This window comes from Bactrocera tryoni, chromosome 3, assembly GCF_016617805.1.
Source record: "Bactrocera tryoni isolate S06 chromosome 3, CSIRO_BtryS06_freeze2, whole genome shotgun sequence".
Classification (NCBI taxonomy): Eukaryota; Metazoa; Arthropoda; class Insecta; order Diptera; family Tephritidae; genus Bactrocera; species Bactrocera tryoni.
In genome coordinates, this window is record NC_052501.1 from 6,049,775 (window position 1) to 6,077,408 (window position 27,634).

Here is a 27,634-nt window from a genome sequence, read left to right on the forward strand (position 1 = left end):
CGCTCAAAGCACGCGAGCATCTCAACCAGCAAACAAGCCACTTAAATTGAAGATCAACTCAAGAATCGAAATCGCAAAGAGCAAAAGTTGAGAACGAAAGAAGAAACTTAAATAAAGAATAAATACAAAAGATAAGATAGAAGCGCGCATGAAAAGGAAGTTTCAATTAGGTCGGCCAACAGATCAGCGACTTTTGTGGCACTTCTGGCACGCTAATTGGTTTGATGGGCGGACTAGCGGTCAAAGCGTTGAACCACGAATTCAATAATTATAAACGGCATGGAAAATAAATGAACATGTTTTTAAAATTGAACACATGCACACATACTTATATAGATATTTAAGGGAAATCGGCGAAAAATTGAAAAATAAAATATTGAAAACCCATATTTTTAGTATTTAAAGACGTTTAACGATGGCAAATAACACGAAATCAAAATTTACTGCTCATCAAAATTAAACGCGCCACAATAATGCTTGCCATTCACTCCATAAAGACTTCCAAGCTACTGTTGCACACTTTCAAGAAATCTGGCAAAATCAAAATTTCCAACCCAACACCAATGATTGGCACAAAATTCCGCACATCCTGCCATTGCCCGTCCTAAATTGAAGCATACATACAAACATTTGTTTTGTGGCTGTCAGTTGTTACTGTTAATGGTCAAGTTTCTTATGAGCTTTACCCTCTTCTCTCTCTCTCTATTTTTATTACTTTTCTCCTTCATATTTGTATCTCCAACCAAACAACCACTTAAGTCGTCACGCGTCGGAGCCACATTTCCACTGCCTCGTCTAGCACGCGCAGCAGCTACGAAACACACACCAAACTGCAGCAGAGCAGCATTTCGAGCACAGGTGGAGCTGCTGGTGGTGCTATGGGTGGTGCTAACCACCAACAGCAGCCGCACTCACACCTAAAGCACCACAACCACCAGCAGCAACATCAGCATCACCACCATCACCAGCACAGTCACAGCCACAAAGCGAGCAGCAGCAGCAGCCGACCACCGGCGCCACATGTGCGCACCTGCAAGAAGACGCGCTTCCTGCTGGAGCCGAATCGCCGCAGTTGGTCCGAAAGCGATCTGCTCAAGGAGATCGACAGCGAACTGAAGCTGGCGAAGGGCTTCCTCTATGCAAATGGTGGGTGAGTCAGTCATTCGGTCTGTGATTGTGTATGTATGCAATTTAGCGTATATGTGCATGCCACCCTCACCCCCTTAGCATTTTGGAGAGTACATGGAGTGCATATGTGGTTATTTAGTTATTCCTAAAAAGGTTTCACATATCCCTGCAAATTGTTATTGAGTTGCATTTGAAGTCGATGCATGCGTTTATAAATATATTGACGTAATTTTTCTATATAAATAGCTTTGGATTTGAAACATGAACATTTTTTCCAAATTATTCAGATATTCCATTATGTTTTTTCCAAATTTATTATTTTCCCAATTTTCGCATGAACTATTTTCAAAATAGGATTAGTTTTAAAAGTATGACCTTCACGTATGTTGTTGTAATAATTGAATACCTGAAACAATAATAAATTCAATACAGAGACTATTTTAAGTATCACATATTGTTCCTACCATATTTATGGAACTAAAATTACGAAGCTCATCTAGTGTGAAACATTACAAAAACAAAATGCCAAAATTTTAAATCGATGTCTCAAATAGTTTTTGAGTTCCAGTCTTTCAGAGCGCAACTGCTAAGTTCAATCAGCTCCATCAGTTTATATTTACCTAATTTTTCTTGGAGTTATCTAACCCAAATCTCGAACTTTAGCTTAGTTTAGATTAGGTGCGGTTAATCTGGTAGGCCAAAACACCACGCATAGATCAGTTTTGCTCCTTTGCGAGACCAGATGGAGTTCATTTGCTAGGTCAAAGAGAAGTAGTCATCCTTTGGGATTCCTGCGCTTGACATGAATTTTAACAGACTGCGGCATCACTATCGATACCTTCTCCAGTGTATCCGACCGTGGGGCCCCAGATGCTTACAGCATAGTCTTGCCAATGCGGGACAAGTGCGCAAGAGCTGCTTCATTTTTCTCAATGAACTCAGTAGAAGTGAAGTTGCTTACTTCTGGCAAAACTGCCTTGCTTCCCAAGACACTTCTGGCCGATATGCGATACGATGTTACTGCCTTGATTACTGCTTGGCTGTCTACGTAGACGTTGACTCTGGAATTGTCTGCATTTGCGAGCTGGCCTCACAATAGCCAAGACCTCAACTTGAAAAATAATGCAGTTGTCCGGCAATTCAAAAGGCTGTCTTATGCTTAACTCTGGACAGTATATTCCCGCACCAACTCCATCGTCCATTTTCGAGCCATCCGTATAGATGTTTGAAATAAATAAATATTTACATGCCATCTTCCAAGTTCAATATTCGGTTATACAGTCCTACCATACAGCATTATAAGCCTGAAAAGATTATCCGCTGTGGTGACAGAACCTCCCACACTTGTCCGGCATTAGTTGATGAGATAATGTGCTTCTGAGTTAAACGATCTGGGCTTCCAGTAAGTACTACATGGAACAATCTCTTTGATTTGCTAAAATTTCTTAAAAACTTCTGTTTGAAGAGTTACAGTCAGCGGCCTCAGCGATTCTATATCCTCAAAATCAGAAGTGAAGGGCAGTTGAATTAAAGATAACAGTTTGCATAAGCTTTCTTTAGAGCAGAAGCATTCGTTTCCTCAATTGGAGGATCAAATAATTCGAGTAACCTCGAAAGTAAGCACTTTGGTAACTTCGTTTTAAGATCCTCGGACAGGAAAGACAAATAGAATCCCAATATACGCGTTGAATAAGATTCTCTCTCAAGCAAGTCAACGTTTTATGGAAAGACACCTATCCAGACATTCTATAATCACGCCATGCTAAGTGCTTCACTAATAGTTGCTTGAATTCTAAGAAACACGCTGCATTTGACGATTATTCTTCACTTAATTTCATATTTATAGTGAACATGGGTTTTAATGACTGTGAACATTTTTCACACGTAATTAAGTCGTCCATTATCCAGATGTTTGTATTTCGAAATGGAAACTATTTTTATGCGACAGCTTGTTAACTTGATATTAGTGCCATTAGCGTTCATTTTTAGACAACACAATGCAATGAACAACTTGTTGGAATTTTCTATTTGAACTAAGAAAGTGTCAAACAGAGACACTCGAAGCACACAAATTGTCAACAACCTAGTATAAATACGAACCGACTGACACACAGACGCTAATGTGAGTGGATCTTTAAGTAAATTTACATATCTATCAGTCGTGACATGACACACAGCGAGAAGGCGACAATGCGACAGCCATCTAATGAAAGTGAGAACGGATGTTGTGTTGAAATTTTCCGAACGCCTCGCTAAATATGATCGATAGGCGGCGGCTGAGCTGAAGGTGAGCAGGGTGTGTGGTGAGGCATTGGGTGAATGAAAACTAAAAACATTTAATGAGTGCGTGCGGACTATTTATGTCGACATAAAATGTGTCTCTGGGTTAGGAAGCAATTGCTTTCCTCACCGAATGTTCCGTCCTTTGCAACGGTGACAGCTGCTGTTGCTTCGCTCGCAGTTGACGTTTCAGTGTCGCAGCTGAGTGTTTGCGCCAAACGCTGCTCTGAAAGTTTTCATCTCTCCCAAGCATAGGATATTAAGAGATTCTGCGCATAATCCATTTGAAAATTTGAAAAAGTCGAGCGATGTTCACACCTGATGATTTTTGCTCGGCAAATAGTCGTCATTTGAGTGAAATTCAACGCTTTCTATTCACTCATAAATCGAAATGAGCTGAGCAGGTGTCTAAAAGTAGGCATATGTAAAGAAGTAAATAATAATTTTATATACATATGTATGTGTAGTGTGTATATGTATGTACTGGTTATATCACACAATTACTAACGAATAATTTGAGTAGATCCGAAGCTTTGAAAATTTTTAGTATAGAATTTTGAGCGAATTTTGAGTTTATTTTTAAATACCCTAAGTTTATACAGTGAAAGATTCAAAAAATTTGAAAAGCTTTCTTGCTCATGCGATCTTACCATATACTTCAATACAGTACATAAATTATTTTTTGGAATATTCCAATATTCTTATACATACATATATATATGTATCTAAGAAAAAGCTTTCAATAATGCCTTAGTCGTAATGAATTTGCACTGCGCTTTGGTGACCAAGAAATGAAGAATGAAATTGGACATTTCTTGGAAGGAAATTATTAAAAAAAAAAAACAAGTAAAAACTATAAAATCCATCAGAAGTGCTTTGCTTATTAGTATAAAATTGTCTTTATATTGATTTTGCTCGGTCAGTTTGGATGACAGCTATATGCTAAAGTGGTCCGCGCACAATAATTTACTCGAAGAATGTAGCGTTGCCTTCTCTAATAGCCCTCAAATAATTTCGCTCCCTCTCTCCCCCTACTCTGGATCCGCCCCTGGATATAGTGGTTCGATATCGGCGATTCCGAAAACCTAGCACCGTTTTTGGTTGAAAAGGATGTCTACGAAATGATATATTATATATCTCAAAAACTGAGAGACTAGTTTAGACTAAATAGATATATAGTAAGGACATGCCCAAATCGACTCAGCTCATGATACTGATCATTTATGTACAAGTATATATACTTTATAGAGTCTGCAAAGTATCCTTTTGTGTTAGAAGGGGCGCTGAAAAAAATTCACGATTTGATAAGACCCAAACTCGATTATTTTATCCGAGTACAAGGACCTTGATTAAAAAATTGGTGTCTTAAGATGAAAGGTTGCAAGGGAAACCCTACAACTGCAGGCAACTTCGCCTCTAATTCTTTAACGAGACTGAAACTCGAAGAACTTTCTGGTATGTACGTTTCTTATACTTTGACCCTTGACGCAGAGTGTCACAATTTATGAAATCTAACATTCTTGGTATGTACCTTCCAAAAGAGCAGAATGTATGTCTTTGCCTCTGAGTTTCACTTGTTTCAAATGATGTCTTATTTTAGGATTTTCGTCATATTTTGGTGCCCACAAATTTTTTGTATGAAAGAGAGTAATCAATAGAAAGGATATTCAAAGGGAATTTTCTTTAGTTGGGAAGCTTTCATATATATGTATATTTTTTCCATTTCCATATTTCATTAGTTACTTTTTGCCATCACCCCACTGTATCCCAAATACACCCCTGCGTTAAACTGACTGCTGTCCATCCACCAAGCAATGCAGCGCGTTCGCCATATGCTTATTGTTTACGAAAGTTTTCCAATACTTTTTCTAGAGCTCATTTTATTCGTAAAAAACTTTTCTATGCTATATCATCAACTTTTCTGCCGCTTTTTCGAAAATACAAAATAAATAACGCGCATGAACAACAATACACACTTCGTTCTAACTGTAAGAAGCAATGCGAGCCCACAGCCGATCCGCCAATATGTGGTCCATTCGTTTTTCAGAACACTCACTCGTCCAACTAGCCGATCTGCACGATTCGAATATGCTTTTCGAAAGTAAAAAATAAAATCAAAATAAATTGAAAATTTCGTGCAAGTTGAGCGGCGGACGCAAAGGCGTACACACAACCCACCAAAAGGCGCGTTCGTTTTGTATTTTTACGGTTTTCAAAATTTTTTTTGGAGTTAAATTCATTTTCTGTTTTTTGTAAAGACGCGTCAGCGAAATGGGACAGGGTTAGTGGTTTGTAGAAAAAAAAATTAAATGAAATTTACTGTGTTTTTTAAGTGTGCCAAATGGAAAAAATAAAATAAAATTTAATTTGTGATTTTCTACAAATTTGTGAGAGCCTCAACTTAGTGAGTGCAATAAAAAAGCCATGAAAAAATGATTAGTGATGTAACGGTCATTTTTGTCAGTCAAGTGCAATTAAACGCTAGCAAAAATTAAAAAATCCAATTAAAGTGTCACATATCTCACACACAGCAGCTAGTTACATAGCTGTCAAGTGCTCATAAAAGCTCTGAGTAAGCCTCCCGCTACATCTTTTCCGTTAACTTGCAGAGCCAGCATCGAAAGGCAGCATGTTCGCACCGAAATTCAAAGCGACCGCACCAAGTGGCTCAGGTAATCAAAGCGCGTAGCAATGGTCACGCATAGCCATTATCAGCTCATACTTTCGTCTCACCATCATCAACATCACCATCATTGCAACCATCACAACCTCACATCTCATCAGACGCATCAGTGACTCGAAAGTCTTTCGTGCTTAGAACTTTGACTCGCATAATTGAAAGTCGGCGTGTGTTTTATGAGTTCATCTGCCCCAGTTCCGACTTGTGTCACCATTAGACAGCGCGCATATCGTCAAATCGCCATCTTTTGCGCTTTCACACGCATTCCTTTGCGCGCTCCAAGTGAACGAGCCGTCGTTGCAAGCAATTGTTCTTTGCTGACCGCTCAGTTGAGTCATCATGATCGTTATTTTTCACTGATTGCTTAATTTTTTTATTGTTGTTACTAGAAGTGGCTCATATTAGTGTTTCGGTTAGTCTAAGCATTCACACGCTGCCAACCAAGCTGATGTGCCTTCCGCCACCTGCTCCACACCCACTATGCTCGGCAAGTTCGCTCCATAAGTACTCCCTTTGTTGTGTCTCAAATTATTTTCAATTTTTTTGCTTTATTGTGCACTTCGGCAGTCGAATGTCTATTTGTTCGAAATTTATTACCGTTTATTTTTAGCGTTTTTCTAATTAATCGCGTTTGTAAGCGTTTTGTGCGCTTTTGTGGCTTTTACTTGTGTTTTGGTTGCTTCTGCCGTGGTTTCCATCACAATTCTCTTTCTCGAATTTTAAGTGGTCATTTTTGTTTTGAAAAATTATTATGTATTTTACGAAAATTATCCAGTTCGGCAGGCAAATGGCGAAAGAGTCACGAGTTCATTTCAAGTTTACGATTTTCCATTATTAGCGATTAGCAAATATTCCGTTACAAAAATGTGTTCGAAAGAAATATTTTTTTTGAAGTTCCCGTATTTTTTGTTTGTGCCGCAGCATCTATGCTGCCATCCGCTACGTTTATTAAATATAAACAAATTCTAAATTTATTGTATGACGCGCTGTTGGCTTTGCCGTGGGCGTGTGTAGCTCGCGATACAGTGTGTATTTTTACAAAAACAAAAAATTGTAATCGGCTTAATTTTTTTTGTTGTACCACTTCCTCAAATACTTATGAAAAAATATTTGGTACCCAATCGTTCAGGTCTTGTCACTCATCAAAGCGGAATTAGAATGGAGGCTCAAGAAGCACCTGTTCGATATGGGTATAGCCTGGAGTAGAAACGCCTTTTCAGCGACATGGACCAGGTAATTCCTGAGCATCTGATTCTAAATTACAAAGCAAACTGCAAATATGGCTCTTCGCTTTTGTTGTTGTTGTAGTGGCAGAATTCTGCCGAGTTGACTGGATAAAACTCCAAGTCTGTTCCGGTTACGTAGACCCGTCTGCACTGTAAACGGGTTGTTGTATATGCGTCGCGAATTACACCTCCTCTATATCGCCCAGCAGGTTCCTGGGTTCCTGCAATTTATAAGAGTTCTGGGTCTTTTTGATTATGAGTGATAGAGGGCGGGGCGCAATAGACCTTAGTTCGCAACGCAAGCCTCAATTCAGTTCTATTCTTTTATATTCTTATCAGAAGAAGAGTTTTCTCTGCATATTTACACATTTATCTGAAACTAAGAGAAACTATAATGTGGGTAACCCGAGTATATTTCGAAGTTGGATTACAATTTGTAGAGCCTTCTATTTGTGGGATAATATTAACGCATTCCATCAAAGAGAGTAGAATCTCGGAATATTAGGAGTCACTTGGACAAAGCATCATGATGACTAACCCTGAATCGTTATCATTATTTTGCTGCTGTTTGCAAAACACGATGATAGCTAGTCGAATCGACCAAGAAAACATGTCCAGGGTTAAAACAAAAACCTGTTGGTAACAAACCTTCGAGAACATAATACGAAATTAGCGCTATATTTTAAATATGTAAAAACTTTTAGGAATAAATATTTTGTACTTTTCTTTCCCATTCCACTGAGCAATTACGAAGGCCAAGTGATGAATTAACAGTTAGTTTGGATAAAAGATGAAAGATATTTACAACAAAACCTACTGAAAGTATACTTTCTTGTAGAATTTGGTCTTTGTTCGTCGGGAGAGGACTTCACTTCTCAATTTCCTACTCAATCCGAAGTAGCACCTGTTGGCAACAGTTATTCTGCGTTGGATTTCGAGACTGACGTTGTCGGATGTGACAATGCAGCTTCCAAGATATTCGAAATTATCTATGACTTTGAAGTTATGCCTGTCAAAAGTGACGTGTGAGTTAAGTGGCTAGTGCGACGACTGTTTGTTTGATGACAGGAGATATTTCGTCTCGCCCTCGTTCACTACCATACCCATTTGCTTTGCTGCCTTGTCCAATCTGGAAATGCAGAACTAATGACGCGGGTGTTAAGGCCAATGATATCAATATCATCGGCGAACGAAAGCAAAATACGGAGGAGTTTTTTGTACATAAACGACTACACTGAACTAAAAAATAGACTAGTTTGTGTTATTGTCAACATCCACTCCTTTATTTTACCGATTGTTCTTTCGCTTATTTACAGGAGAAGGTGAATGTTATAAATCTTAGAACCATGGCGGGCTTTAACACTTTTTTCTTAAGAAAACATACATATCGTCACCAAAAATGCAAACTAAAAAACTAAAAAAGCTTTATTACGAAGCTTAACAGCAACCACATCAAGGTTGTGTGCGCCAATATTTCTTTTGAATTTATTATTATTTTTTATAAACTTCATCAATTGTGTCATATTTTCACAATTAAGACCCACTGTGCGTCATCCTGTCACCATTTCCAACGCTACATATTGTCCAGCATTTGTGGTTTTGCTGTTGTCGGCCAACATACAGTTAAGCGCACACTTTTCTTTTTTCAGCATTTTCTTTGCTTTAATTTTGTGTGTTTTCAACACTTTTTTATTTTTTACTTTTAATTTCGTTTTTCAGCATTTTTTATTTTTTCTACTTTTTTCGAAACTGCCACCCGCTGGAAATGAACTGTCAGCATCTCGTTGTTTGCCCGCTCTTTTATGCCCCTTTTAAATCTTTCAACCAATCCATCAGCGCATAATTTTGTTAGTCGACTAAATCTATCATGTTTTTCGATACTTTTTTCCATTTTTTATTGTTTTTGTTTGCATTGGCGTCAACGTATTAAAGATTTTCTGGCAGTTTTACTGCTGCCACCGCTAAGTTTCCGAATGCGTGTTGTCGCTGGTAATCGTGTTTTTATTGGCAACGCCTGAATGGTGTGTGGGTTGTTTATTCCATACACCCACTCTCAAACATACACATGTGCGTCTATTACATATGCATCCTTTTTCTATGGCAAGTGTGCGTGCAACAATAACATCTAATTATATAGTCACTAATTTATGAACACATGTAAATGATTTATTTATGAGTCAATATCGCGCCGAATGTGTGTTACTTACAAATTTACATGTGTGTGTATATATTTTACGACTAACACGCGCGGGGTGAGCACTTTTGGCGCCCTTCTAACATCACATTCAAACATCTTCGGTCCAGGGCCATTGTCAGGTCGAAATGTGTGGGCGAAATCTCAACCGAGTCGTTAATTAAATTTTTGACAATAATTTTCACTCAAGTTCACGTAGCTAAATATCCATAAATATAAATGTGTTGTTATATAGAAGCTGAGAGTTTCGTCGTACAGATCGAAATTGAATCACTTCCGAGCAATCTGAATATTTTCAATTAACTAAGAATTTAAACCTTCAGGCTCAACTAACGCTATTTGCGCCATTGACGGTGTATCAATATCATCGTAAGACCGTTATAATCCTAGAACCTCGTTTCATTTATATCAGTTATACTTTTTGTAGATAATCATTCAAGGTCCAAACCTTAATGAGTTCCAAGAGTTCTATGTCAGGTTTATGATAGAGCTGAGAGTTTACAGTGAAAGTGTAAACCCGATTTTTTATTCTCCTCGAGCAACTACGGCAAATTTTGTTATAGAGCATCCCCATTTTTAATGCATGTTCTTCGAATGGCAAATGACACGTTATAGTAACTGAAAGCTCCATATACTGTTCCTGGATTATTTAGTAGGTTCTTAGTGCTTGTCTTGTCATATTGTGGGCAAAAATATTTCGCTATCTTCCATATTTTATAGATTTTCATCAGTTTTGATCCATAAGTTCTAACGAGTATGGGGTTCCCCTTGATCTTTCTTAGCGTACACGATATTATCTCTGCGACGGATTCGTCTAACGGAACTTGACTAACTGCTTTTTCGTTGCTGAAAATGTTCGTCTGGCCGGGAACTCAGGTTATGGACAAGTGGAGTTGACTGCGATGAAAGTAATCTTTTTGAACTCCTTCGCGGTTAGGTCAAAGCTTGGGGAGAAGGTTGTTGGAGAGGTCTAATGTTAGGAGTTCTCTATCAACACCAGTTTCAGATTACCAGGCTGAAGTTGCAGTCATTAAGATAGCGGAAAATTTACTGTTCCAGAGTGGAACTTCCTTCAGAGAAGTCTTGAACGTTCGAATTCGTTCTGACTGATCAAAGTGTGCCCAATCAAGAGCATCGAGTGCCTTAGTGATAAGACTGGTATGAGTGCCAAGCCACAGCAGAATCGCCGGAAACTACAAAGCTGATGAGCTAGCAAGAAAAGGGACCCTAGAACCTCTGTCGGTCGAATGGCAGCGGATCGGTGCTCCAGTATCCTCTTGTGTTCTACTACTAAATAACTGGGCTTCGCAGAAGCTTGGCCAGCGCTGGGCCATCATCGGTACATGCACTGTCGTCCTGTGTCCTTTTTTGCCAAAGATCAATCACAAGAGATCTAGTGATCTTCTTGCTATCAGTAAGGCTGGCATCTCCCTAGTTTTGGGGCTTTTAATGGGTCCTTGCCCTATTGACACCCAAGCAGTAAGGCAGAGAATTCTATCAGACGCCATCTGCAGAAGCTGTTTGGAAGAAGATGAGGTGAAAACAACTCAACACTTCCTTCTTGACTGTCCCGCATTTGGGAGGTCAAGACTTAAGCACTTGTTTTGCTAATTCATAGTTCGTACACAGGAGTTCTTCTTTTCTATGACTTCACAAAGGACTACATAATGTAGTCCACGTGCGATCTTTGCTCAGCCATCTAACCTAACCTAATATTTTGGCGACCGGAAGGCTGAGTATATGGCAGCTTCCTGAATTCTTCCTGAATCGTTCAGTAGAACTCCACAAGCCTTTGCTAGCTGAGTTTGGTAGACAAATATATATAGAGAGAGAGATATCAAGATCCTCGCGGTATACCTCCGTCCCCGTTCCGCAATCCATTTTGGACCCTTCGGTATAGATCGAGATAGTATACTCCTCCCGTACTAAATTTTAATTAATTATTATTTTATCAAAATCGCTGAACTCCGCCAAAATTTTCGAATTGTTAATTAAGACTGCGTTCTTTTGTCGTTCACTTACAAGATAATATTAAGGTGTACAAAAACTTGGTGTATACACCTTAAAAATATCACCTATTAAAATAGAATAGAGAGCGATAAAGAAGCAATAAAAGTAATTATAATTACGACCACCTATGTTCTCTTACCTGCCACACATTATTTTATAAGATCTGTGAGAATAACTTGATAATGATAATATCAAGCGATTTTTAAAGCATAACATTATTATTATAAGTATATTTTTTGTTCTTTTCCCTCTTTCTCTTTGTCGTAAATTAATTGATTTTTCGCTTACAACTCCATTACCAGAACAACACCTATAATTACACAAACTTTTCTTCTTAATTTCCAAATTAATGATTTCATTATATAATTACAACGCACGAACCTTGATCACTCCCATCAATCATCTCTTTTATTCTCCACTTGCTTATCTGCCGCGAATTGGGTCATCGTAAACAAATCTCGGAAAGCGTTAGAAAATTTCTATTTGCACGAATCTATGCTACGGAAAATCGATTTAAATCGCCGCACCTTATTAAGGGCCAAAAGCTGGTGAACAAAGGCATTAGTAGCATAAACAACATGAGATTCGCATAAAAAGCCGCAAAAGTGTACACAGTGTAGATAGAATACCTGCCACCCGGCGCGCGCGCGTCGACTAAGGCTAAGCGGATGAAGCGACTAATCCTAACGGCCGCTTTATTTCCCAATAAATTTCTATTTATTTTTATTACCATAGGGTTTTTGTAACTTTTTGTTATTTAGCTACGCGTTTCACTATGTCTCACTTTACGCTAAATAGTGCCCGTCGGCGCTTGCAGAAAATCAATAATAGTTTTAGTGATTTTTTACGATGAGCGCCTAACTGTAGCCCACAAAGCGCACCATGCCACAACTTGGTAGACAGGCGGGCATTGAACGCGTCAACAATCACACACAAATGTGCGCGTGTATGCGTGTGGTAAAGCATAAAAATGTGGCGCAGCGCTATTGAGGTGGCGACTGGAGTTGTATTCAAGGCAGATTGGGTCTCGTTAAACTCAATGCACCAACGGCGCTCCTTGTACGCGCCTAGTTTTGTTGTTGCGCGCTGAAATTTTTTCTTCTTTTTGTTTTGGTTTTGTTCCTTTTTTATTGTTCTGTACATACCTAGTTTATTCGTATGTTCTTTATTTCAAAAATACTTTTACTAGATGAAAAAGCGAGTAATGCAAAAAGAGCTAAATAAAAGCTTGTTTCCGATTGATTTGATTTGATTGACTGACTGCGACTGCCGTGCGCCGCTTGCCGCCTTCCACTTTACTACCAACGGCTCAGCGCTCAGCGCCTGAACGGGCGCGCGGCGTTACAAATAGTATCAACGGTGGTGCGGCGCGGTTGAGTGCCTTGGAGCGGTAGCTATCATTGTGAACTACTTGCTTTTATACACGTTTGTGTGTGTGTGTATGTCTTACTGTGTACGCGCCCGCACATATCGGAAGCGCGTTCGATTGCTTCATGGCCCGCGGCGGTGGCGCGCGACGTTCAAACAAACACCGCTAAACTATATAAAGCGCATAAGCGCACACCGCTGAAGCAAATATTTTAAAGAACCAATAATTAGACAATATGCGAATATGGTCTACAAATCGACAATAATGTGCTTTGTTATTGTTGTTGCCATTAGCTTAATTGTTGGCAGTTCATTATTATGTGTATGCATGCAGGCGCGTATGTGCGGTTGTTTGCGCCGCCACTGTAGGGTGCGTCAGGGAGTCACAAAAATGCTGTCAATACTCAAATTGTATTTGTGTACGCATATAGCGCGCACGGACGGACGAACAGACGGACGTGGACGCGCACGATTGACTGATGCTTGACTGATCAGGTATTGCTTTTTTATTGTTTTCCATTTTTTATTTAAATGGCGAATTAAAAAAGAAATGGATTGAAATAAATTCCCGCAAAACAACAACAACAACAACAACAACATAAAAATAATATTGAGAATAAAAAGTACGCTTGATTTGCATTGTTCGCCCCTGACGCGCTAATTCACTCAGCCGCTTAGTCAGTCAGTCACCGGTTGTCGCATTGCCATTTCGCTTTTGTAATTGATCGCCTTGTTCCTCAACTGGTACATGTAAGAGTTGTTGTCATTGCTGTTATTATTATTGTTATCGTTGTTGTTGCTGTTGTTGTTGCTGCACTCATTTAACGCCACTCGAACTGGGTGTGTGCTTGCGTCGCATTGGAATCTACCGCGACAGCCTAGCCTGACCTACGCCCGTCCAAACGTCTGTCTGCGCGTCCGTTCTGCCTTCCTGCCTTCATCCACCCGTACACACGTCCATCCGTCCATGCGACCATCAAGCCATAGTCTATTCAACAAGGTAGTGATTTTTGCAGTGCACTTATTCCGCCTGCGGTGGGCATTTAGCTGCCTCAGCACAACACCGCAGCAACAACAGAAGCAGCAGCAGCCGTCGCAGCCGCAACAACAACAATAGCGCTGATGTTTTTGCCTTCGCTTCGAAGCAGTCAGCAGTCAGCTTTTTGGAGTGTTTACTTATGCGATGTCACGCAACATTCAGTCGACTCCAAACGCGCGCGGAGTCAGCCAGCAAAAACGCGAATCGTCGAGCAAATCTCTGAGTTAAATATAAAAAAGCGACAATTTGCAAGTGAAAACGAAATCACAAAAAACGCTTCCTTTTTACAAAGGTCCTGTGCGCATACAGCCAAAGAACATTGCCGCTGCGTTAGCGGTGTAATTGAAGTTTGTTATTTCAAGTATGTTCGAACGTGTGTTAAGTCCTGATTTAGTGCTTTGTGTTTGCAAGTGTTTTTGTTGTTGTTAAGAGTGATTTGAAAGCGCAAAAGTGATTTGAAAGTGTGCATAAACCACTTGAAGGGCTGGCTGATTTTTTCAAAACAAGTTTTGTGTTGACTGTATTTTCAATTCAATAAGCTGTTGTGGGTGACTTTCAGACGTTGCAGTCAACTACTGCGTGTGTAAATAGAGCTTGAGTGGCGATGAGAGTTGTTGTAATTTAAAAAATCTTGGGAATAATATTTCGTTATGCAAATTTTGTAAGAAATGTAAATAAACTGTAAATAACAGTTTATTTATTTATTTAACGAAATTGATTTTTCTAAAATAAAAACATAATTTTATTCATAAACTTTTTCGAATGCAAATCATCATCTAACAACTTCTTAAAAAAAGGTTCTTCAATAGAGGAACTGTACTAATAATAAATAGCCAAAATTTCTTCGTTTTATATTTCATTTTTTGGAAAATTTGGTGTTCCCAGGAGAGCGCCTCGATGATATGTGTCATCACGGTCACATCAATATGTGTGCTTCATCCTTATTTTACGGGTCACCAATGCTTACTATGCAACTTAAAATTCTTTAGGTGAATGAGATCACGATGCATGTTTGAAATTGGTTATTTAATGGTATCCATATCAATGCCACTATGACAAACAAACTACAAGGAGTCTATATAAAAACATCGCTTAGCAATCAATAATGAAAAAATGTTTTCGTAAATTATTAAATTATTATTATTATTTTATTCATATGGAGATGTTTTCCTTCTCATTATGTGTGTTTTTTTTTATGTGAGGGATGTTCGCCTTCTCACTTTAGCTCGCCTTCAAATGGATGGCTTTTGGCTACCTAGAAGTTTTTTGGTCTGAGACCGGAAGTCGTGAGCTGCTTGAGCCATATGTAAAAGAATCGTTTTTGGCCAATCCCAAGTGAATGGCGCTCATAGAACTTTCCTCACTTGCGTGTTCTTCTACACATAGCTCTATCCTCCATATAACCGCGTAGTCGGTGTCTGCGCCAATAAAAAATCATATGGGGAAAATCAGATAGGATAAGTTTTTCACAAAAAAGTTTCTCATACTACTTCAGAATTTTTTTTATAATATTTGTTTTTTAAATATAGGCTCGGAAAATATTTGTTTTGCAAATTCGTTTCGTAGTGCTTTCAGTAGGTGGAGAAGCTATTCATACATACGTATACATGCTACTGTTTCATAGCCGTTATTTGTACACCACATTACGCTTTTGCGTCGTGAGATCAGCGATTCTGATTACAATGTTTGCTAGTAAGCTCGAAAGAGTTAGTGCCTAGTAAATGTAAATCAATTACTTTTCTAAAAAATTTGAGGTTTCACTAAGCATATTTAGAATTATCAGATTCAGGGTAAATATGCACCATTTTGTATATTAACTTGCTACTATAATTTGAGATTAATTTTACATTGCCACTCTCATAGAAACCCTCGGTCCTATTGTCAAAAAACTGGGGCAGTCGCAAATAAAATTTATTCGCCATAGACATGAACAGGCAGCAATCAATTGATGTCAGATTCAAAGATAATTATGAGATGGACGCACTCCAACCAAGCTCCTGAAGCTTCTGGAGATTCACTTCCGATATGTGTCCTGATGGAAATGAATTCCTCCCCAATTGGCCAAAGTTGACTGCATCTGGCCGATTGGTTATTTCAGATGATCCATTTACAGATCCGAAATAAATTTGTCAGTTAGGGGAGGAGATTATTCCCTGCTGGTTCCACCAAATACACAGCAAGCCTTTCCTACAGCCAATCCTGTCTTTGTTGCGTTAGCTCGTGTGCCACCCATCCATCGAATTTCTTTCTATATTCAGCCTTATTTTAATACGGCTAAAAGGGTCTTTGTGACACGCCAAGCTCTTGGGCAATCGAAATTTACCTTATATGACTACCGAACTTGATGTTTTCCATTATTTTATTCATAGTTTCGTTTGGCCTTCCAGCGCTTGGTGGATTATTCCCGTAAAAATTATCGGAACGATGCCAACGAAACCGAATACTACTAGCATTTAGAGCCGCTTAATTCACGTTTTCTTCTCTATGAAATAAAAACTGTAAAATGTGCCGTATATTCTCTTTGCTGTTCTCCGCCTTTGAACCATATTCAAACAATATTGACTAAAGCAGTCACAAAACTGTGAAAATATTTTTTTTAGTACGAAATGTGATCTTTTTATTGCCATATTGCTTAACTCGATTGCTGTGTAACAAAAGCGAGATACAGATTCTAAAAACCATCTACCTACGACCTACCCATCCTACCTAATATAAATGAGGATATATTAATATTTAAATACCTGTCCCCGGCTGAATCTATGTTTAATTTGTCATTGCGAGAAGTCCAAGATTAAAACAAAAACAATTCGCGGTATTTTGTAGTTTTTTGTTTAGCATTAAGTTGAACGGATATATAAAGACCATTATGAACTACAAACTCAGTATGGTCTTGAAGTAAATGTACGGAAGAGCAAAGGTTTTTGTTTTCCAAACGTTTCATAGGATATAAGATTGGAACGTTTACTGTATTTCCATTTATATTTTATTGTAAATTGCAACTTATTCTGCTTAGAGGTCAAAAGAACTAATTCTCATAAAAGAGTATTAAAAAGATCTTCGTCTTCATTTCGATCGATTAGTTTGAAAGACAGTTATATATATACGATAGTGGTTCGACCTGAGCAATATGTTTGAGATTGTGACGTTGTCTTAGATAACAACTCATACCCATGTCGTGATGTCAAATAAAAATATTTTTTCTTATAAGAACTTCAGTTCGATAGATCAATTTGTGTGGTAGCTATGAACTATAGTGATCTGATATCGACGATTCTGACAATAAGCAGCCTTTTGGGAAGAAAATAACGTGTTTAATATTTCAGATCGATATCTCAAAAACCAAGACTCAGTTCGCATATATACAGACAACGGACAAGGAGGCCGTTATGGCGAAATCGACTTAGCTTGTCACGCTGACCATCTTTATATTTGTATAGTATACCATCTTTATATTCGTATAGTGTAGGTTCTCCGATATTTCCGTGTTACAAACTTCGTGACAAACTTACACTACTATTATCTAATTCAAGGTTTAAAATTGAGAAAGAATCTAACAAGGTTTATCCAATAAAATACCAGATAATGTAGCTAATTTCAATCAATTAGTTTTTGTCAAACTATGCTATCTTACCAGTTTATTCTTCTTTACTTTTCTACTTACAAAAAGCCAAATTCAAATCGAAATTTGTTGAAACAAATTCCGGAAATGAAAAATAAGAAATGTCTATCCTCAGTAGTCTCCATCCAAATTTCAAACATTCAGCTTCCTATCCATCGATTTTATCAACTCACACGTCAAAATTAATTGTATTCAAAATATCAACGGAATATGCATATATCACTGTTATTTATTGCTACAATGTTTTTATGTTTCCTAAAAATAAAGAAAGTCCTCTTTTATTGATTGAAAAAAAAAAATACAAAAAAGAAACATAAACCACAAATAAAATGTACCATATCGCATCTGCGCTGAGTCAACGTTGATGTGATGCTGATGAGAAATGAAGTGTCGCCACTTCCCTTGAGACAGTTTCTTTTTTATGCTTGTAGCCAAGAAACCCGCGGTGCCGCTGGTGGCAGCCACCTTCACCGCGTTCGTTCACTTACAGGTGGCCGATAAATTGAGGAAAGCAAAAACCAAAAACAAAAAACCATTTATGAAGGCGTCGAAATTTTATTAGATTCACTGCCGTTAAATGGACATGTACACAGACGCACACCCTCAAATGTACGTATAAATATCAGCGAGAACGCGGTGATTTTAAAGCTTTGTGCGTAGTTTTCAGGCAAAAAATAATTAAAAAACAACAAAAATTATATTGCGTTCGGCGTTGGCTTTGAGACTGCAAATGATGTTGTACACTTCACTGTCTACGTTCGTGTTCTTTTTGCCGTTATTTTGCCCGGTGCTTTGGTAGCTGCCCCGAGTAGCGACGTGCGCCAAAACGGATGATTCATCCAACGCCGTTGGCCACTACTATTGGCCATCCATTTCTTGACTGCCTGCCAAATGTGATGCTTTGGCGTTGCATACATGTTGTTGTTGCATGATTACCTCAGTGTTGCACGCAAATACTGAATTACCCTGTAAACAAAAGCGTGTCGAATGCAAAGAAGAAATGCCAAAAACAATTTTTTTTCAATTGTTTGTTCTTTTTTTAATCAATTTACTTTATTTCCGTTCGAAATCCTATGATATTGAATTTTTTTCGATATTTGGTTGTTAATCATCATCTCTAGCGAATGTTTTCTTTTCGGACATACATAAATAACTTGAAAGAATTTCGCTTTGCAGAAATTTCTGTTCCCATCTGCGGGTGATTTCAATTTAGCAGCATACCTTAACGGTTTACGTATGTAATTAAGTGTTTTTATAATCATTTAAGTGTAGGCAAAGTAAGAATTCCAGTCTGCAAACGTCACGCATCCGTCTATTTCGCTGCTGCTATGGAAATATTCATTCTTAGCTCTATATAAATACAATACTTATATACTATATACATACATACATACATACATATATATAGATATATTCAGCTAAAAATAGAGTCTTCGTTTACGCTTTGCGTTAAATTTAGCTTCACATTGTTTATAAAAATAATTCATTAAAGTTGATGCGGTATTTCAAGGAAAAAAAGTAAGCTTTGCAATACTTCAGCGAAACTGAACTGAAATTGAAATTGATAAAAATAATAGCAGTGACCTAAGCATGTAAAAATATTATATTTACTTGACTATATGGATGTTTCAATAAGTTTATTCTGGAATATGAATCACAAAAATCTTTACTTGTCAGTATTTCACAACGGGAATCTTTAATAAGTGAAAATATTAATTTTTAAGGCACCTTGAGCAGTATACACTACGAGGTTTGAGAGTGCCTGACGAGGTACAAATATTGTTAGAAAATATTCTCTCCATAACATTTTACTTCTCACGATGCGAGAGTAACTCACTAGACTGAGCAGTCTGAGAACCCTGTTTTAATTGTCTCTATTGGTTGTCATCTTCCCGACTGCAGCACCCCATGAACAACCTTCGCACAATTTCTTTCCAGTGTGCATTCTCTTGAGATCCAAAAGAAAAGAAGAGAAAAAGTCGAAAGAAAAGTTCGTAGGAGAATATGGAACATGCGTACAAAACTTTGAGCTAAATTTATGCAAGTTTTTCTTTGATTCTTGACAGGAAGCATTGTTTTGATAAAATATTGTCTATATATTCACTTATGCAATCCCAAACGATCCATTGTTTTTCATGTTTTCTAGCATAAAAGTCACACTTGGAAGTCTACTATGTTGATCGCCTTTAAAGTATTGTCTGTTGACAAAGTTCAATGCTTATAGCCAAGATTTCTGCCGTCTTCTTCTTGTGGTTTTCAAAACTCTGTGTAGTTAAAAAGACGATAGTGATCGAGAGGCCCAGGAAACCTGCCGTTCCGACGAGGTCCGTTTATAGCGAAAGAAGTGTTAGAGGAGGGGGATTCGTTGGACGTGCGGGGATTCATGGCACATGGACCCTATATTTAATATGTCGGGGTAAATTCTAAATACCTAGGAGTTTAACATTATCTAGGATGAAGTTCCACAAAGCTCAAAGTTCATGGCACATGGACCATATATTTGGTATGTGGGGGAATGAAGTTCCGTAAGGTAACTTGAGCCCTTCGGTTCGACGACTTTCGCGAACTTTACTACTCCGTTGGTATTAGGAAATCCTGAAATTATATTAGTCAATTAAGAAAATGCTGCAAAAAGTAATTGCCAAAACTTCTCCAAAAATTGCAATAATTTTAAAGTTTCTACATTGAACTTGTGGTTTTTTTCGCTTTTCACTTGTCCTTTATTTTTGTAACCTCGTTATTTTCCGCTCGTTCCACCACCGCCAACACCGTCTTTGTTATTCGTACTTTACGAGTCGTTTCCGTGATCGTCGTTATCAAACTCATCAGCCTCATCTTTATCAGTGTCACACACATTTTGTTCAAACTCAAATTACATGCGATTTCAATCAAACGTTTTCTCTTCACTTTCCTCATACTGCTTATGGACATACGAATGTACATGCATTTGTGTTTATTTGGACTATATGCACATTTAGGCATCTGGACACCCGGCACGCAAACACCCAACACATCATTCACCAATTTGAACGACATACATCCGAAGGTCAGCACACCCACACCACCGCCACCACCACTTCCAGCACAAGGCAGCGGGCAAACCGTTTGGACGCCACAGCCATCGCCGACCAGCGGTCGTAAAGAATTTCGTCCTGTGCGTTTCGAATCGCCAACACTGCCACGTCGTTACGTCGTTACGCCGCAATCGAACGACGGTACAGCTCAAATATCGCCACCGTGGCGTCAAAGCGCCACAACCACTGACGGTGATAGCTCCTATGCAGCGCCCTCACCACGCTCCGCCTACAGTTATACGAATCTCAGTACGCCTACAACTACGATCGGCTCGGCTGGCAGCACGAACTACTGCGACTCCATACCGTCTGAGTCCTCATTGCTGAATCACGTGGGCACCGGACCCAGTCACAGTGTGGCGGATAAAATCAAAAGTATGGGTGGTTAAAATGTATCGCTATCACTTATCGGTTTTTGTCGTTGTGCTGTTTTTGTGTGATTTCATTTCATATTTTGAGCATAAATAGTGAATTGTGCCTGCGAAATCGTCTCAATCACGAACATCATACATAGAAGAGTGTTGTTTTTTTTGTCTTCGGTTGCATGAGCGAAACTGTGAAGTTTAGACAATTTGCATAAACAATATACATACATACATACATTTGCTCAACTTTGAGGCTGGGCAACGTCTCGTCCAAAGTTGTTTTGGTTAATTTGTATTTGTTGCAAATATTGTCTCGGGCACATTATAATAAATTCTCTCATCTCTAACCACATAACATTTTCTCACACCCTCTACAGCGTTCGAAAGATCAGCCTCCACATCGGCATTATACTCGCCGGCGGCGCGACGCCGACACGACACCGCTCAGCCATTTTACAAACCCAATGAAGTCAGTAAGTATAGCCATTGTAGTATGAAGGTCCAAAGACACGGCGAACTCCGTTACGTGCTTATGGTTTTCGACTGTGTACGTATTTTATACTAACGATCACTTTCACGACGACACTTACGCACTTTCCGTTGGCAAAGCAACTCTGTGTTTTACCGTTTTATGATTTCTATTATTTTTTGTGGGAACTTGTGGGATTTGAAAAGCTTACCGAGAAACAGTGTTAGATCGAGTGTAAAAAGAGCGTAATTTTCGAAGTGTAAGAATATTATATTTTCCTTTCAATATCAGAGAATTGTTTAAAAATATACGTAGGGTGTGTACGTTGTGTTTTTGCATGTAACCTTACTTTTGTTATTGTAATTAAATGTGGTAACTTTTTTCAATATCCATGTTGCCTAGTAAACTTACCAAATCTTATATGTTTTTTGAGAACTTTTTGTTGTGAACCAAAATACATACAAACCTTTAAAATATGAACAAATAGAAACTACAACAACAACTCCTCACTCTATAATACTGAATTGCAGTTTTTAAAGTTAAACATGAGTACATGAGCGAACCGGAAACGGAGCACGATCGTCCAAGAAAAATGGCACAATTGGGTCGACGGCAGGTCGACGGCATCGGACCGGTTACCAACGATGGAATGCCCATCATATTGAGATCGGTAAAAAGCGCAAAATCATATACACATTACAAACAAATTTAATTTAAGACAAGAAGAAATTTATCGTATTGAAAAATTTCATATTTTAACACTTCACCACAAATACGAAACGTTCCGAAACGAAACGATCGTGCTTTTTCGATGTCTATCGGCGTTAATGATGTGTTATTCTTTGGTCACGCGTCGCAGGAGGTGAAGGAGCCACATCAGCATGAATGGTATAAACGACTCTATCAAACGATACACAAGCAGAAGAGCGGCGGTAATGAATACAAATTATTTAATGATTCTAAAATATTTAATTTTACTCTTAGTAGAATTATTCTTCTTATTAGGTAAATGAGGTTTTAACGGACGAGGGATGGTTTGTAAAGAAAAATATTAAGAGAAATTAAGGGGTTATATGGGTTTCCTCGGGTAAAACCAGACATTTTTCAACATTTTTTTTCTCTTTAAAAAATTAAATATTTTATTCGAATTTTTTATTGTTACAAACACACACTATTGACAAAGAAATTCTGAAATTTTTGGAAATAATATTTTAAACTCGTCCATTTCCGGTGACCTCTCGGAAAAAAGATACGCCCGTGTTGGCTGAATAACTCCTTACAGGATCATCTAAAGTGAAAAATACGTGTTTTAGTTAAAATCTTAATTTAGAAGTTGGACGAAGGAAAAAAACTGAAAATTGGACTTTTGGCAAACATTTTTACAAAAAAAATTTAAATTTCGGAAATTTTTTTTTAAATAGTTGAATCGAAAAAAATCCTTAGTCCAAAGTCTTTAAAAATTGTATCTCAAAAACCTGTGTAAAATTCCATGAAGATCGGTTGAGTCATTCATGCGATATCTTGCCAACTAGCTTCAAAGACATGGTTTCGAGAAAAACGCTTTTAAAGACGGGGAGTTTACCAAGATAGCCTCGAGTTCTCATGGCTGTATCTCCGAAACTATTACTCGGATCAACTTGAAAATTTAGGATAATATTCTAGAGGTAGTATTGTAGAGTTTAATAAGATAATAATCGATTTTTGAAGCCCGTAAGCCCATGTAACCCCTTATGGAATGAGTAGTTTTATGTCGTTGTCAGTTAGGTATATGTAGAGAAGTGAAGAGAGGGGGTAAATTGGTTGTTATTTTTCTCCGGTCCGCAGTTCTCAGGAGGGCTCGTTGCCCTACAACAATGTTTCGCAGATGTTTTTATTCAAAAATTCACTACAATCATCTCCGGTACGCGGGTTTCTTTCGATATAGATGAAATAACTTCAAAAATAAATTCAAAAGTATGGATTCTGAATTAATTGGAAAATTTTAGGAGTATAAATTTATAAAAAAAGATTGTAAAAACTGCAAAAGTACAGATCTGAAGACATATTCCCAATATCCATATGTACCTATAGTATATGTACACATGTATACATATTTTTTTTTTTTGGCTTGTGGAAAAAAGACTGGAGCCTACGTTCAAAATTATCCAGATTTATCTATAATAAGATCTTGTGAATGATCTATGGGATGTTATGCTTACAAGCTAGTTAAACGCTCTTAATAATACAGACAAATTTTGTCTCAGTTCACCAGAATCATTTTCATAGCAACCAACAGTTCCAGAGGAAGGTATTTCCGTGTTTTGAGAACAGTTGTATGACTGTAATTTTCTTGCCATATTTCAACAAGGAATATTAGGGTGGTTCAACATACAAAAATTTTATGTTTTATTTGGTAAATCAAAGCTACCGAAAAATTGATTTTGATTCAAAATGGTCTTCACTCTGCCAATACATATACTCACACTTTTTTTCCTCCAACATTTATACAGTTATTGAGCTCTATGTGACGAATTTCATGTTGTGCTGTCACAAACCCAATTTTTTTAATTAATCGAGTGGCACTAATTTATAGTGAATGTAGGAATTGTGCAAAAAATTTATTGGCGCGCCATATTTAGTAGCATTTCCGCTCGTTAAACGGAAATTAAAATAACTAGCGTACATACATGCTCACATACCATATGAAAACGTTTGTTTGTACAAAGAAAAGATTTAGTGCAGCGCGTGGCAGAACCGACAATAGCCATATAAATAAGGCAATCAGTGATAGAAATTAGAGAAATCTTAATTGTCATTGAAGAAAATCGACGGTTTTTTTTGGGTTTTTGACAAAATAAAAAGAAATAGGAAATTTATTTAATTTTATTTTATTTTTATTATTTTTTCCTTTTTTTTGCCTTAAGCTCTTGAATAATTGGTAACATGAAATAAGTTATATAAGCACCTAAGCCAAATTAAAGAATAATTCCAGCCTTTTAACCATTACTTATTAAGTTATAATATTTACTATCCCTTCTTTATCGAATTCCGACTCGCTCATTATACGCGTTACGCTTTTCGGCTTTCAAAATGCTTTGCCGCGTTTATACCATTCCCCGTTTTAATGCTCACGCCACACTACGTCGGCAATGCCGCTCCGCAACGCAACGCATCGCAACTGCAACGCGCCTCTACTCGCCCCTACAACTACAACACTCACAGATGATTACGTGATTCGCTACAAATGTCAAAGAGGTGATGATTTTTACATTTACTTTTTAACAAGAAAATTAAAACAACAAGAAAAAATAGTAAAATGTAGAAATAGTTGTAGAAATTGCAAACGCGTCCATTGGACTATATGCTTCATTAGATATTTATAAAGCCTTAGACGTACATTAATAGAACGCGTGTCTTGGAATGCTTGAAATGCTTTATTAGAACCTGAGCACATTTGTTATGCCTCATTGTCTAATTGTATGTATATATGAGAATCATAAACAGAGTAAGCGGGTTAACATTATTACCCTTGAACTCCTAAACTAAAATAAAAATCTAGAACAAATACTAGCATGCCTGATTTCTTGGGAAATGTTATGGGGATATTATTTGGAAACAATCTGCCACACCTAGCAATAAGCATCAGCACTGCATATGATATACCATTAACAACAATAACAATTCTAACAACAAACACTTTATATTATAAGTATAACACCGCACTAAATGACCCTTTACTAAGTGGAGGTCTTGGGTTCTCACTGGTATTTGTTACGCCGCTAATGCACCAAAATTTTACTAAAAACTCGCTATACAAATAATAACAGAAAATTAAACTAATAATATAATAATGAAAAAAAATGTAGTTATTAAACAAAATATATATCACAATTTGATTCCACATTTTATTGAATAATATTTTCGCATCTTGCAACAGCTCGTCCACAATTGAAAGCGACTGGCTATCAATCAGAGCCCGAGCCCAATTACGATTCCGACTACTCCACAGTAAAGTATCGAACATTAGATCGCCGACGTTTGCAATCGGTCTCATCGGCCACGAACGTTGCGAATCGCCACACAAATACATACCAGGACGATAAGTGAGTAATGTAGAATTAAGTTAATACATAATTGAAAATTAATAGATGATAGGTAGATAAAAAAAGAATAAAATAGCAAATGGAAAGTGAAATATATTCTAAATTTCCTCAGATCCCGCGACTCCTGCTGCGCTGCTTTTGTGACTTATCTTGTATCTGTATCTTGTATTCTCGTTGAAGTTGACTTCGCATAACTAGCCCCTTGGTTTTCAGAACATCGATCTAAATTTTCCACATGCCCTTTTATCCCCAAAAAACTGCTTGTTTGTCCAAATTGCCGATATAGGATCTCTATAGCATTTAGCTACCACAAAAACCATCCAATCAAAATCAATAATCATGTATAGAAAACGTTTTTTTTACTTTTTCATGAAATTCGGGATATATTATAGTCTAAGACAAGGCTGTAATCTCCGAAAATATTGTTCGAATAAGACTAATATGCCATAGTTTATACCTGCCTAACAAGCTAACCGGTCAAAGTCAAGCTCTTGTATAGAAAAATTTTTCATTTGACAAGATATCTTCATGAAATTTGGCTTAAATTATTATAAAAGGCAGAACAAGGTAAGGTTAGGTAAATAGGCGATATTTGCAAGGCCTCAAATAATTCCACTTGAACAATTAGAACTCTTAGTTCTAAATCAGTAAGACCCTGCCATTATTTATTGAGGCGGCTAATATCAATTCCAGCCGATTGGCAGGGTTTTTACAAAGTATGACAACCCAGATACTTCAACTTTAGTCTGGCGCAAGCTGGACAGTGAAGGAGAAAGGGTCTTGCTGTTTCCACCTCATCTTATGCCTTGTAGTCAACAGGAAATGGTCCAGTTAGGACTTGCGGCGCTGTGAACCCTACTTAGAAGTAGCAATTCAATGAATCTTTTCTTTTTATTCTTCTTTATTGACGTAGACAACGCTTACGCGGTTATAGCCGCGCCAATCGTAATTCCTCTTCGCTGTTTGGCGTCAATTAGAGAGTCCAAGTTCTACTCTTGGTCGTTCCAACGAAATGGAGGTCTTCCTCTTCTTCGGCGGGTAATGTGCCGAATATTTTCAGAGCTGGAGCGTTTTCAACCATTCGGACATGACCTAGCCAGCGAAGCCGCTGTATCAAACGGGGATCTCTCATTCGAGGATGTTTTCTTCTTTTCATTCGTAGCCAAACCAAACCTAGCGCCCAACCTTGGGGAGGGAATGTTTCGCCATCTCGCATTAGGTTTTTTCTAACATATGTTTTTTTGGCTACCCGGAGGATACTGGTCTAAGACCGGAAGTGGTGAGCTGCTTGAGCCAATTAAATGGTGCTGAAAGAATTTTCCTCCATTGCTCAATGAATCTTTTACGTACTAGAATACTGGCTTAATCAAGGGTTTCGTAAAACCAAAAAACTCAACGTTTGTTGATAGGCCCCGCCGCTTCTCAATAGCTCTTTTACAATAATATAAGACATGCAATTGTTTACTATCCTCTCAACTACATTGCGCTTCTATGATAGTCTTCTATCAAGAATGAACCCAAGAACTTCAGCTTTTCGACAGAGTAAAGTCGAGAGCCCCCTATTGAGAGAAAGAGTACATCTGTGAGTTAAATCTCTTGGTAAATAAAACCAGTCCAGTTTTATTTGGAGTGGCAACTAAGCCGCTTCTTTCCATCCAGTTGGCTACTACATTCAGGTACCCTTTGGTAAATTTGTATCTAGGAATTTTCATTCAACCCTTGAGAGCAGCAACATCTCATACGCTATCACATTACAGCCACGTCGTTCAAGTCCAATCCAGAGTAAAGGAGACAGAACCCCATATGCAGGGTGCAACTGTTGACCTTTTCTATGTTAGTGCACGCGCCCTGTTCCACACCGCTAAGTATACTGCAGTTCTGCCTCAGAGAAGACAATATATGAGGTGCGTGAGAATTGGTTTCGACCTCAGACCTTTCCAGAGTACTAATGACCGCTTCCGGCTGTAAAATTAGGCAGCGCTCAGTCCTTGAATGAATTTTTCAGATCAGGTCACTATATCATATAGCTGTCATACAAACTGACCCATCAAAATCAAGATCCTATGACAAATTTAACTGTGAAGGGTACTACAGCTTCGG

At 38.0% G+C, this 27,634-nt stretch overlaps 1 protein-coding gene and 1 long non-coding RNA gene across 8 annotated transcripts in view; one reads left to right on the forward strand and one right to left on the reverse strand.

Moving 5' to 3' along the window:
* LOC120770451 (sorbin and SH3 domain-containing protein 1) overlaps nt 1-27,634 on the forward strand; it is a 92,355-nt gene that overhangs the window by 35,111 nt on the left and 29,610 nt on the right. For 2 of the 7 annotated variants that reach the window (XM_040097929.1, XM_040097930.1), the window contains exons 2-8: nt 760-1,146; nt 20,523-20,993; nt 21,361-21,456; nt 21,983-22,122; nt 22,312-22,384; nt 24,654-24,686; nt 25,369-25,534. In XM_040097929.1, the coding sequence (XP_039953863.1) occupies nt 760-1,146; nt 20,523-20,993; nt 21,361-21,456; nt 21,983-22,122; nt 22,312-22,384; nt 24,654-24,686; nt 25,369-25,534 (1,366 nt within the window). Of the gene's footprint in view, nt 1-759; nt 1,147-6,017; nt 6,081-20,522; nt 20,994-21,360; nt 21,457-21,982; nt 22,123-22,311; nt 22,385-24,653; nt 24,687-25,368; nt 25,535-27,634 lie in introns of all 7 variants that reach the window. The other 5 variants (XM_040097927.1, XM_040097931.1, XM_040097936.1 and 2 more) reach the window with 4 other exon arrangements.
* The window catches only part of LOC120770469, a 95,294-nt gene continuing 71,199 nt past the window's right edge, over nt 3,540-27,634 (reverse strand). Inside the window, exon 5 of the long non-coding RNA XR_005704934.1 lies at nt 3,540-3,816. This is a non-coding gene — a long non-coding RNA (uncharacterized LOC120770469). The remainder of the gene's footprint in view (nt 3,817-27,634) is intronic.